The sequence below is a fragment of the Microtus oregoni genome, unplaced genomic scaffold (assembly GCF_018167655.1).
Source record: "Microtus oregoni isolate MIOR12 unplaced genomic scaffold, Mior012 000056F_ref0000123, whole genome shotgun sequence".
NCBI classification, from domain to species: domain Eukaryota; kingdom Metazoa; phylum Chordata; class Mammalia; order Rodentia; family Cricetidae; genus Microtus; species Microtus oregoni.
Genome location: NW_024543832.1, coordinates 5,423,799 through 5,437,450, shown reverse-complemented (window position 1 = coordinate 5,437,450; position 13,652 = coordinate 5,423,799). Strand labels below are relative to the sequence as shown.

Here is a 13,652-nt window from a genome sequence, read left to right as displayed (position 1 = left end):
TCCTGGTTCTGTGGCCCTTAAATCCTTTCTGCCCCTCTTCTGTGATGTTCCCTGAACTTTAGTAACAGGAGTTGAGTTGGCTGTATTTGGGGTTCTGTGGTTTCTGTCGTGGTCTTCCTGGGCTACAGAGAAGCTTCTGTGGTGAATCATGGGAGCTACACTCCTCTGTGGAGAAAGACAAGTGAGTGAAAGAAGAAATAAAAGCAAGGAAGGACGTGACTGGTCCCAGGTGCCATAGACTAGAAGGTTTATTGCAGATAAAAGGGAGAGCAGAGCAGAGGCAGAGACATCTGGGAGAGTCCAGAGTGGACATAGCCAGACTGAGCCAGGCCGTGGGAGGGGGGGATGGGAGAGGCCAGGAAGGTAAAGGGTAGGTGAAAAGGCCAAAAGGCACTGGCATAGCAAAATGGCTGGGTTGTATAAGAAAGGACAGCTGGGGGAGGGAGCCTCAGCCCCTGGGCTGGAGAAGTCTAGGGTAGGGAGTGAAGCATGCCATCCAGAAGGACCTGTAGCAGGTAGACTGGGGGATTCTGGGAGAGCCTGGAAGGCAGCATCCACTCTGATATGTTAAATCTGCACCTCAGCCTTTGTCTGGGGTCTGGTACCTAACATCCAGTGTTTAGATTTCAGGTAGGAATATGTTTGTTTAGTAGAGTGGTGGCAGAAGTGGGTGGACAGGTTCTCCTCTCAGGTCCCTGAGCTCACTAACCCCAGGGAGTCGTTAGGGTTTTACTAGGCATGGCTTCCTTCCTCTCAAGTGTGCCTTAATCAGATCCATAGCCATTGCCTGTTGCCAAGCTGTGAGGGCCACTACTAGACCTTTGGGGATTTCTTACTACACTGGTCCTTGCTCTGAAAACTCCACATTTTAACCTCCATTTTGAGAATCTCACCTTGGTGATAATGGGTACTGTCTCTTGAAGGCCATAGACTCTGGCTTTTAGGAATCTCTGGTAATTGCCACTGTGTGTGCAAGGCTGTAAAAGAAATGCCATGAGGGGCTGGAGAGATAGCTCAGTGGTTAAGAGCACTGACTCCTTTTCCAGAAGACCCAGGTTCAATTCCCAGCACCCACATGACAGCTCACAACTGTCTGTACTTTCAGTTCCAGGAGATCTGACACCCATGGCAAAACATCAATGCACATAAAATTGAAAAAAAAGAAAGAAATGCAATGAAAATCAGTCAGCAAACACTGTGAGTGTGTTCTCGGTGTGTCCATCCCAGCACCACCACAAGGGGCTTCCACAGCTCAGTCCAGAACACTTTCCGGCTGGATTTTGAATGAACTTTGAAAGAATTCCTATATTTCCAGTATACCCACTCTTTATTCAAACCTGACTTATGAAAGCTGAATTTTTGGTAATACATATTTGCCAATGATAATTTCAGAATCATTAATCCCACTAAAGATCCTTTGTTTTTCTTGGAAGCCAGAGGCCTCTAACTTTTATGTAAATTATATGACTTATTTTTAAAATGTATAACTTAAGTAATTCATACAATAAATGTATTTACTAGAAATTACAGATCCTAGACTAGGTTCAGGCACTTGAATAATTACATCCATTTTCTTTCACAAACAACAGAATTTCTAACTGCAGGTCTGCAGGTCATGTGCTCTGGGCCATGTTTGGTCTCAGGCCAGCGGTATCCTTCATGTCCTCTTATGATCGCAGCTACGCAGGTTGACAGAGACAGTGCAGGCAGCCTCTGTGCAATGTGACACAGTGGAATAGATTTTACACTGATTGTCTAGAGACCAGGGTCCTAGTAGACCCAGCTCTGCCAGGCAACTGTGACCTTGGGCAAGTCATGGACTCTAGGTCCATAAAAAAGATCTGGAGGGGCCAAGCTTTCCCTAAAATTACCACTCTACCAGGTGAGCTGGACTTCTCTTGACTCACATGTCCTAGGCAATTAGACCACAGTGTCTGCCCTGGGAAGGGTAATCTCATTTTAGTTCTGAGCTGTACTAATAAGCCTCTCACCCCCAAACCATCCGATCTTAGCCAGCAGGAAGGGGAGGGGAGCTAGCTCCTTGGGAGGGTGTAAAAAATGCCCTCCATGAGCAACTAATGGTAGCACAGATTCAGGAGTTCAACCACATGAGTCTCAGTGCAACGCTGGGGTGGTGGGGACAGCAGAATACCCTGTTCTGCAGGACTTGGCTTTAAACAAAAATCTGCATTCTCTATTTCTGTGTCCCTTCCTCCAGCTCCAAGGAGCCTGGTGGCCTTGGGTACCAGGAAGTCATAGAATGCAAATGTTTGCTCTCCTGCTGCTCTGGTGGATGCTGTCTGGTTTTAGAGTCTTCAAATCAGAAGAGAGTGTTAACAGTCTGTTAATTTTCCCAGACAGGAGATTAGCCAAAAATTAACCTAGCAGCAATGATAAAACCCACTGTGTCATTATGCAATTTTTGCCTTTCATAGATCATAAACACCCGAATTGAGGGTAATTTACTGTCCCTGGGAAACCTAAAGCTACCAAATGATGCTTTTGAGCAAGGTGTAAAAACCAGCTTAAAGGCTGTTCTCTTCCGCAGCACAGCCCCGACCCTCCAGTGACTATTTCCTTTATAATTTATTATTTATTTTGTGTGTGTTTATTATTTAATTTATTGTTACTTATTGTATGTGCCTTAATATGGAAGCTAGAATTTGATACTATTGTCTCCAATTGCTTGCCACTTTAATTTTTTTAAATTGAATGAGGGGTTTACCAATTCAGCTAGCTGGCTTGCCAGCAATCTGCAGGGCTCCTTCAGTTCCCTTCTCCCCGGGTGTTGTTCCTAATTTCGGACTGGCTTTCTTGTCTGCGGGGTTAAAGGGTAAAGACGTTATGCGGGAAAGGAGACACAGACATGCGGAGGTCCCACGTGGGTGCACTTTTAATGGGGGAGGGGTAGCATCTGGCAGGTACAGGTGTGCAGACACAACAGGAGAGGCGGAAAAAAGGGAAAGGGGGGGCGTAACGACCCTCACCTTTTAACGAGGAATGCAAAGGCTTCTGGGAAATGTGTCCGTAATCCAGGGCAACGCTGGGAGCTGTAGTTCCACAAAGGAACAACATTTCACCCTTTTGGTTTGATTAAAAAAATTGGGGGACCTTAAAGGGTAGGGAATGGGGGCATAGCCCGGTCTCTCATGACTGCTTCCTGCTGGCTTTGGGCGTCGGGGGATCCAGGGAGTGTCCGATTATTCTGGCGATGGCCCACTGGTGTTTGAGGTCGCTGGTGTCCTTGAGATCGCTGGTGTCTGGGGTGGCTGATAGTCCCGCTGGCGTTTGAGATCGCTGGTGTCCTTGAGATTGCTGGTGTCTGGGGTGGCTAATTGTCCCGCTGGCGTTTGAAGTCTTGGCTGGCGTCTGAGGTGGCTGATTGAAGAAATCTGTCTGGCTTTTTCTGAGTAGCTGGGTCATCATTAAGATGCTGGAAGGCAAAAGTTGCATTAGAGAGGAAAAAAATTAAAGGGGAGAGAAGGTTAAAAGGGGGAATCTGGGGTGGGATTAGAGGGGAGATCCAGGATGGGGGAGTCTTAGGAGGTCTGGGGTTAAGAATGATAAAAAAATTAAATGATACTTATTCCATTAATGATCCGCTTGTGTTTGATTTGTTTAGGTGGGTCGGGTTGGCATCCTGGAGCTTAAAGAAAGTGCCTTAAAAGAAATAGATTTTAACCGTATATTCCTTAACATTTCAGGGGCCACTGCTGCAGTCAGCGGCTGACCTGTTATGTCGAGGAGCTTTGTTGAGAATCTGCTTACCACCTGAGCCCTTGACTCCGTATTTGATGATGGTATCTGGTGTCCTTAAGCTTGGCAGCTTATCTCCTCGGCTGGCCGGGCGGGTGCGGTGATCACGTGGCAGTGGTTTTGGGTCTTGTCGTTTCTCGTGTGGTACACCTTGAAAGCCACCTCCAGGATCTGTGCCTGTGGGGTTAGGGGACCCTTCTCCAAACGTCTGAGCTTTGCCTTGATGTCTGAGTAGCATTGGTTGACGAAATGGGTCATCAGGAGCTGTCTGCCCTCCGTGGATTCTGGATCCATGTTTGTGAACTGTAGCATAGCTTTAGTAAGGCGGTCAAGAAATGCAGAGGGATTTTCCTTAGTGTCCTGGAAAATTTCTGCAAGTTTAGAATAGTTAACTGGTTTGAGAGCAGCCTTCCGAAGCCCCACCATGAGGCAAGTTAGGAACCGGTCTCTGGCCAGAATGCCCCCGGGAGAGTTGTAATCCCAGTGGGGTTCCTGGTCCGGCACCGCCTCTGCCCCTGGAGGGTGGGAAGTGAGGATTTGGTGAACTTCATCATCGTGCAGCCTAGCCTGTTCCCAGACCCCCCAGTGCTCCTCGGGAAGCAAGTTATTACAGAGAATCATATAAATATCATGGTAAGTTAGGTTGTAAGATTGGGTTAAATATTGAAACTCTTTTGTGAAATTAGTGGGGTCAGCTGTGTACGACCCGAGTAGCTTAGAAATATGTGAAAGTTCCGATAAAGCGAAAGGAATGTGAACTTTCATCAGGCCCTCCGAGCCAGCCACCTCCCTCGGGGGCAGGACAACGGCTGGTTTGACTTGATCAGGGCCAGACTCTGCTGCTACCGCGCGCGAGCACGTGAGGGGAGGGGTGAAGGTAGGTGCAAGGCGACGGGTGGGGTTAGAGCCTGAGGGAGTTTGGGAGGATCGAGGGGGCGGGGTAGGGCGGGGAAATGATCCGGAGGAATCCGAAGATGATTCCGACAGCCTGTGCGTCCTGTGGCGAGAGGAAGTTGTTAGCTGCCTGCACGATCGTGACCGGCTGTGGGAGAAGTTGGGTGAAACTGGATCGGAAAGATTGGGATATATGGGACTGGGGGAATGGGACTTTTTGGGATTTAGAGGAGCGGGTAGGCGACGCAGAGGAATATTTATGCGGGACTCCTGGAGACCTAGGAATGGAACGTTTAGAGGTGTCATGGGGGGAAGGTGTAGGCGAGTCCTTTCTGTGCCTAGAAGAAACTTTTGAAGAAAGAGGGATAGGGGAGGCATCCCCCGATTGGGCAGGGCGGGAAGGGGTGATCCCATGAGGTCGGGGTGGGCTGGGGGCTCATTGGCTGGATCCATGGCGGGAGCAGAGGGTTCCTGTAAGGAAGACATTGCTAGGAACATGTGAGCAGGTGAGCAGTGAGAAGCAGCAGAAGGGTCAGTCTTTAGGGCCATATAAAAGCATGCCATAATGTACATCATTTCTTTCCATTTAGCTGACCGGTGACAGAAACTGGCCAATTCTCGTAGAATATCGGGGTCAAATGAACCCTGAGAAGGCCAACGGAAAGAACCCTGTAAATTGTACTTTGGCCAAGTCTTGGAGCAGAGGTGAATCAATGTAGATAGTTTTACGGAGGGAATCAGGACGTGAGGCTTCAGAGCTTCCAGAAGCTGCCCGAGAGGAGAGGATGGGGGAATTGTTTTAGATGGCTTGGAACCCATGACCAAGAACGTAAGCCTGTCCGCAAAAAGGTACCGGGGTACCGTGAACACAGCAGCCTTGAGTACAGGCATCCGTGTACCCAAGGGGCATGTTAGGGCTCAATTGGCCCGAGCCCAGCTACCGACGGGGGGAAAAAAGCCCCGGCTGGGAGGAGACAATTAAGCTTTTTGGGGGCTGATTCACAGACCGGGGGGCAACTGCTCCGTAGTGGGCCGGAAAGAAGACAGAAAAAGATTAGAAAAAAAAGGAGAGGGAGAAGCTGGAAACACCGGACTTCCAGGCGCGGACGGAGGCAGGTTTTAGCCGAGGGCAGAAAGCCAGGGGGAAGGGGGAGGGAGGTTGGCAACCTTGCCCAGGACGTGCCAGAGAAAGCCGGCCGGACAGTCTCTTAGCACCCCAGGGGAAGGAAGCCAACTTAGGTTAACTCACAGATCAGTCAGTGTTAGGTGGCCGTGGTAAACAGGTGGAAGCAGTTAGGTTGCAGGTTCAAACCTTGTCCCGGTGTGGCCCGAGCTCCGGGAGGCGCCGGGAAGCCCAGAGGCCGGGGCCCCAGGTATCGGGACGGAAAGGTTATCGAGTCGACGGCGGCACCAATGTTGTTCCTAATTTCTGACTGGCTTTCTTGTCTGTGGGGTTAGAGGGTAAAGACGTTACATGGGAAAGGAGACACAGACACGCGGAGGTCCCACGTGGGTGCACTTTTAATGGGAGAGGGGTAACAGCAGGCAGGTACAGGTGTGCAGACACAACAGGAGAGGCGGGAAAAAGGGAAAAGGGAGTGGTCATAGCGACCCTCACCTTTTAACGAGGAATGCAAAGGCTTCTTGGAAATGTGTCCGTAATCCAGGGCAACGCTGGGAGCTGTAGTTCCACAAAGGAACAACACCGGGTTGTCAGTACAGGCATACACCACCACAGCTATCTTTATGTGACTGCTGAGGATTGACCTTGGGTCCTCCTGTTTGCCTGGTAAGCACTTTGCTACCTGAACCATCTCCAGCCCTGTCTGTCAGACCCAGAAAAGCAGATACACACCCTGGCTCTTAAGCCGGGTTTGCAAATGCCTCATGGTACCCATAGGTCCACAAGTGAGATCCAGAGCTAACCGAGAGTGCACTGCAGAGCCCTTGCTCTAAAGGAGATGTTTGACTAAATATTTAACCAGCTGGAAACTTCATTGTACCTTACCGTGCCTCCTGAGAAGTCTGTGCTTAATGCTGGCCTTTCTCCTGGACTGTCCTTGAAAGTCTGGAGAGGGGTTATTGGTGATAACCTCTAGTGATCAGAACCACTGGTCAGTGTTTTAGCAGAAATCATACTACCACACTATCTAATGGGATCCTCTAGAGAGGAAACAGGCCAGTAGCCATCAAGGTGAACCCATAAGCAAAGAATGACTTCAGAGGTTTAAACAGTGAGAACATGCAACAGATGGAGGTCCACAGAGCTGACATTTTTTTTTTTACAACAACATTGACCAGTTTCTGCTCTAGAGAGATTCTTCCTGAGGCCAAAACACTATCTGCAGAAACCGACAGTCTTCTCTGCAGACAGTGTACAGAGTCAGGAATTGGGGTTGTAATATGGACATAATGAGCTATATTGGGGGGGGATGTGAGCCCAGTACTGAGCCTTGAAATCTTTGTATGTGGCACACACACTTGACACACCTAGACCAAAGGGGCGATCCTGTCCTCAGACTGTGTCTCCAGACTGCAATGAGCTCTTGTCTCCTCCCGCTTTATATTCCTCTCTCTGCCAGTCATACACCTTCCTGCCCTTCCTTCTGTCTTCACTTCCTTAGTGATTAAAGGCATGGGATTCTCATGTTCTGGGATTAAAGGTGTGACTCAACACCACCCGGCTCTGTTTCTCTTTGAGACTGGATCAATCTAGTGTAGCCCAGGGTGGCTTTGAACTCACAGAGATCTGTCCGCCTCTGTTTCCTGAGGCCTGGAATTAAAGGTGTGTGCCACCTCTGCACTGGCCTCTCATGGCTTAGTTCTGCACTCTGATTTGGTAACACAAACAAAATATCAGTTCACAGTTCCACAAAAGCTGTCTCTAAAGTGGATTGCTGGTGTCCCTGTCTCCAGCATGGAGGCTTAACACTTGGCATGTTTTTACTGCAAACGGAAGATCACTTTTCAAAGGAAACAGAATTTGAATTGGGTCACTAGTCTAATCAATCCTTGGGATTCTTAATTTATATCCAAATAATTAAAGCTTGAATGATGTAAGAAAATTATCATTTTTATCATCTTTATACATTAAAGCAAATTGTCTCAAAACTTCCTCCAAACAGTGGTAAGAGGAGGAGAGACCGTCTCGCTGCCATCCGCAAATGACAGTCACTCTGAGGCACAATTACAGAAGGACCAGGGCCCGCGGCCCAGGTGCGGCCACATTATAGCATTTTCTGCAGCTCTGCAGTTTTTAAGCGTTGGAAACAGGTGCTAGATGTCACAGGCTGCCGTTTCTTTTGAGTGTGCTCGATTTCCAAAGTTAATAAACTGAGTACAGTACCCTTTCACCTGCAAGTAGGTGAGACGGGGGGGGGGGGGGTCATAGACCATCTGTCCTTACATTAGGAGCAACGTAGGCTTGCATAGCATTGAGCAGCATAACATTTTGGCAATGAAAATGTTTTGCCAGTCAGTGTACATCACACAAGTTCGTAGTTCTAGCCTGGGCCACTTAATGAAACTTGCTACAAAGTGAACAATCCAAAGAGGATTGAAAACACGATTCAGTGGTGGAGTGCCTGTCTACTGTACACGAAACTCGAAACTCGGGTTCAAGCACTTGTACCTCCAAAAATGACTGTTACAGACTTAATAGTGAAGAATCCAACTTTTCATTAATATTCAAGAGTAAATGAAAGTGAGGTGACTTGTCTTGCTGCTTGCTTTGGCTATGCTCCAAACTTCTCCCGAGCACCTCACTCCACACAGCTCAGGCCACCACAGTGGAGTGTTTGGAAGCTGCTGTATCTATGGATTTAACTCCCTGATTGTCTGGCTGGCTGTCACATGAACTGAAGAACTCTGCATCTGGCTGATCCTCATAATGGGTTCCTAGCAGAAAAGATAACATAAACCAAGCCAAAAAAAACCTAAGCAAGCAAGGAAACACTCAAGCAAAATATGTATTTAATTAGCTTCGTTTTAGAAGCATAAGTAACTATTAATATATTGTTACTATATTTAATATGGTAATAATATGTTACTATAATAGTAAAGTAACTAATGTATTATTTAATAGTATAGCATGCATATTTTTGTATTTAGTATTTAATATTTTAGCAAATAAAATGTTCCACTCATTGCATAGTAATATAGTTCAGTGTAGGCACAGAGTTAATGTGTGTGCATAAATAAATAGACATATCAATACATGTATATTTTATTCTATCCTTTCAAGAACAGTGTTTTCTATGAGTTCATGTGGAAATGTTTTGAATATAATAGCACTCTATAGGAAAAATAATATTAATATCTGATATAAATTTATCCCAGAAAGTACAGAAAGCCACCATTTACTGATTATCAGAGCAGCATTGTAAACTGAGTGGTAACGCTGCCTCTGGTTCACAAATGAAGAGATAAACAGAGGCCTAGTGGCATCTTCTGTTCTTCCTGGGTCTTAGGAAAACTGGGAGTAACAGGAAATTCCCAGACCCAGCCTGCTGGCTCAGGAGTGTCACCAGAATCAAGACATGGAATGGCACCTTCCCACTGGCATGGTTCCCAGGGTTCTCCTGAGTGTCTGCGTTGTGGCCCCTGTAGGTACATCAGGATTGGTGACAAAGAATGTGAATTTAACAAGAACTTCCGTCTCATCCTGCACACCAAACTGGCAAACCCGCACTACAAGCCCGAACTACAAGCCCAGACGACCCTCCTCAATTTCACAGTCACAGAAGATGGTCTCGAAGCCCAGCTGCTGGCGGAGGTGGTCAGTATCGAGAGGCCAGATCTGGAGAGACTAAAGGTAAATAGTACTGCTTCGTCCCCAGAACGTACTCATCCCTCCCTCTGCACGGACGACAGTGCCAGTGGCTGGGGTGCCAAGTGAGACTGTGTAACTGGGGAAAGTATAGACACATATGAAAAGAAAATATGAAATTCCTCCTTAGAAATGTCAGGAAATTAGAGCTGGGCCACATGTGGTGATGTGTGATCCCAGGCTTGGGCCTGTCAAAGTTAACTTCAGCTTTCGTCTTAACACAAACCTGTGGTATTTTCTTGATTGCTCACTTATGTATGAGGGTTCGGCCCACTGTGGACCAGCCCAAAAGGAATCTGTTGGGAAAAAAATAGTGTTTTTCTTTTGCCAGTGGGCATCAGTTAAAGTTAGTACCTTGGGCTAGGTGGTGGTGGCACATGCCTTTAATACCAGCACTCGGGAGGCAGAGGCAGGGGATCTCTGGGAGTTCGAGGCCAGCCTGGTCTACAAGAGCTGGTTCCAGGACAGGTACCAAAGCTACAGAGAAACCCTGTCTCGAAAAAACCAAAAAAAAAAAAAAAAAAAAAAAGATAGTACCTTGGTTAGGGTTGGGACTGCGTATTCACTTTCCTCTCTCGATGCTGGGCTCCTGTTTGGACCGTGTGCATGCTGCATCCCTCTTTCCATGCGTGTGTGCAGGCTGCATCCCTCTTTCAGTGTGTGTGTGCATGCTGCATCCCTCTTTCCGTGTGTGTGTGTGTGTGTGTGCATGCTGCATCCCTCTTTCAGTGTGTGTGTGCATGCTGCATTCCTCTTTCCATGCTTGTGTGCATTCTGCATCCCTCTTTCAGCATGTGTGTGCATTCTGCATCCCTCTTTCAGCACGTGTGTGCATGCTGCATCCCTCTTTCCACGTGTGTGTGCATGCTGCATCCCTCTTTCCGTGTGTGTGTGCATGCTGTATCCCTCTTTCAGTGTGTGTGTGCATGCTGCATCCCTCTTTCAGTGTGTATGTGCGTGCTGCATCCCCCTGTCAGTGTGTGTGCATGCTGCATCCCTCTTTCAGTGTGTGTGTGCATGCTGCATCCCTCTTTCAGTGTGTGTGTGCGTGCTGCATCCCCCTGTCAGTGTGTGTGCATGCTGCATCCCTCTGTCAGTGTGTGTGAATGATGCATCCCTCTTTCAGTATGTGTGTGCATGCTGCATCCCTCTTTCAGTCAGTGTGTGTGCGTGTTGCATCCCTCTTTCCGTGCATGTGTGCATGCTGCATAACTCTTTCCGTGCATGTGTGCATGCTGCATCCCTCTTTCAGAGAGTGTGTGCATGCTGCATCCCTCTTTCCGTGCATGTGTGCATGCTGCATCCCTCTTTCAGTGTGTGTGTGCATGCTGCATCCCTCTTTCAGTCAGTGTGTGTACGCATGCTGTATCCCTCTTTCAGCGTGTATGTGCGTGTTGCATCCCTCTTTCAGTGTGGGTATGTGAATGCTGCATCTCTCTTTCAGAGTGTGTGTGCATGCTGCATCCCTCTTTCAGTGAGTGTGTGCATTCTGCATCCCTCTTTCAGCGCATGTGTGCATGCTGCATCCCTCTTTCAGCGCATGTGTGCATGCTGCATCCCTCTTTCAGTGAGTGTGTGCATGCTGCATCCCTCTTTCAGGGTGTGTGTGCATGCTGCATCCCTCTTTCAGCACATGTTCATGCATCAGTCCTGCAGTGTCTGGACGACAGTTTCCCTGGAGTCAGCTCTAGTGCTCTGATCTTTCTGTTCCTCTTGCACACAGTTCCTTGAGTGCTTTGAAGAGGACACCGTTGAGACTGGGTGTTCCAAAGGCTCTCCCTCTCTGCACATTGCCCACTTGGGAGTCACTGTTAGTTTCTGTCCACTGCAAGAAGCAGTGTCTCTGCTGGTGGCCGAACAAGGCTCTGATTCCTGCAGTTTTTGTCACCCTAAGATTTCAGTTCCAGTTTTACTTCAGTTTGGATTTTGTTTATTGTTCTATTTCTTTGTTAAATTCTGCTTTTGTGCCTTGCATTGTTTTCATAGATTTCTTTAAGGCGTTTATCCAAACCCTTTCTGAGGTCCCTGAGCATATTCATATTCCTGTTTTGAAGCCCTTTTATTGTGCTTGAGCTATATTGAATTTCTCAGGGCCTACTGTAATAAAGTTACTGGGTTCTGGCAGAAGCATATTGTCTTGGCCATTCTTGTTTGTGGTTTACACAGGGATCTAGGCCTGTGGAGTAATGATGTTTGAGGTGTTTCTTGGCATTGGTGTCTGATCTTGCCTTTGTTGGGTGTGCTCTGCTCTTTGGTTGATGTTGTCCTCTCTGGATCCTCAGTGAGTGTTGTGGCTGTGGGTGTCCTGGGTTGAGAGTGCTTCTGAGTCTGAGCCTAGTATGGCCACTGGTGTGGCCAGCAGAAAGTATTTTGGTAGTGTGGCAGCTGGCAGAAAGCCATACCTGTTCTTATTCTGAAATTTGCATTGCTGTTTGAGACCGAACCTTTTGCCTGTAAGTGTACCCGGATTCTCTGGGTAGACAGACTTGTCTATAGGGGACATTGGTGTGTTCACAATGATTTGCACTGTCTTTTGAGACCAAGCCTCTGGCCTGTCAGTGTGCCTACGATTCTCCGGGTCGACACTCTTGCCTGTTGGTGATGTTGGCGTGTTTGCTTTGCAGTCATGGCTTCAGTCTCTTCCAGCATTCCTTTATTTTTTTTCTGTTATGTCATATTTCCCCCAAACAAACAAACACTTCCTTTCTTGGACTAAATATGCATCTTGCAGCTCTCTCAGCTTTGACCCACTCTCATTGATACAGTTCTGAAGGATATACATTCGGGAATGTTGTGGTTAAATCTCGGGGTGGCATTAATGGACTAAGCCCCTGTTGGCCATCAGGACTTCAAATCCTTTCTGTGTGAGAATAGAAATCTTCAAGTGGTCAGCTTTCCTCATTGCCCTTCTCCTAGGTTAACTTCGCTCTGGTAAAGATCCCCCTGGTGGGATTTTGACAAGAAGGCTCTGAGCATGTAGGACTTATCCAGAATGATTAGATACGTGCCCTTGAGTTTATCCCTGCCCAAGGCAACTGTGGCTTGTTCTTCAGTCTTTCCTGTGAGAATGTCGCCTGACTCCCATTGGGCAGTCATCAGTGTGGCGGCATCCCGTGCCTGGGTGCCCAGGAAGGCTTTGATTCTCCTTGCAATGGTCAGTTATAGTGCAACCATCTGATACTGCGTGTCTGCACTCGCCTGGATTGTTGTGACAGTAAGCTCAGAACCTGTTTTTGGTAAAAGTTGATTGCATGGCCTTTTCCTAATTGTAAGGTCTTCCTCACAATAGGTCTTCCAAGCTGTTTAAATGTCAGAGCTCAAGCCAGAAATTTATATTATTTTCTTAAACAGAGGCTTCCTCGAGGTTCTTGATGTTAAATAAGTATCCACTCTTTAGACCTTGGATTCTAACCAAATGTTACCGTACCATCTGAATTTTTAAAGACTTTTTCATGGCTGTGATCAGCATGGTTTTATCATTGTGTTTCTTATCATGTTTGTATGGGTCTCTGTGGCTCCGGTGATTACGGGAACTGTCCCGAGCAGGCAGACATTAATCCTCATTCCTAATATTTCCTATCAGCTGGTACTGACCAAGCAACAAAATGACTTTAAGATAGAGCTGACACGGCTTGAAAACGACCTTCTCCTGCGCCTCTCTGCTGCGGAGGGCAGCTTCCTGGATGACAGTGACCTGGTGGAGCGCCTGGAGACCACCAAGGCCACGGCGGCAGAGATAGAGCTCAAGGTAGGGGCAACAGAGAACTCCTGACAGGTTCCGTGCTCCGCTGGATGAGATGGATCTCAGCTGTCAACAAGAACCACAGCTCTCGACTCAACAGCAGTAAGAGATAGCTGGGGCCAAGTATGAGCGACCACGGCTTGGGAACAATACTGTGTTCCCAAATACTATAACCCAATGGGGCAACAGATCACGACACTTTTATAGTAACAGAGAAAAAAATTATAAATCAAGATGCTTACAATGTGTTGTTAGAAGCATTAGGTGGATTGGGTTATAACAAAATAGGGATAGCTCTACTACAGGACTCATGCTACCTAGTGACATTGTTGGGTTTGGAGTTGGTAGAAGCAAATGGCTTGCTAAGAATGATTTTAAAGGGTTTTGATAGTCACAAGGATGCTAGGTCAGATAAGGGTGTGTGGGCAATGA

The 13,652-nt window shown here is 47.4% G+C and overlaps 1 protein-coding gene across 1 annotated transcript in view; it reads left to right on the top strand.

Moving 5' to 3' along the window:
• Dnah11 (dynein axonemal heavy chain 11) overlaps positions 1 to 13,652 on the top strand; it is a 326,474-nt gene that overhangs the window by 258,790 nt on the left and 54,032 nt on the right. Inside the window, exons 67-68 of the mRNA XM_041639057.1 lie at positions 9,259 to 9,463; positions 13,062 to 13,226. Coding sequence (XP_041494991.1) covers positions 9,259 to 9,463; positions 13,062 to 13,226 — 370 coding nt within the window. The remainder of the gene's footprint in view (positions 1 to 9,258; positions 9,464 to 13,061; positions 13,227 to 13,652) is intronic.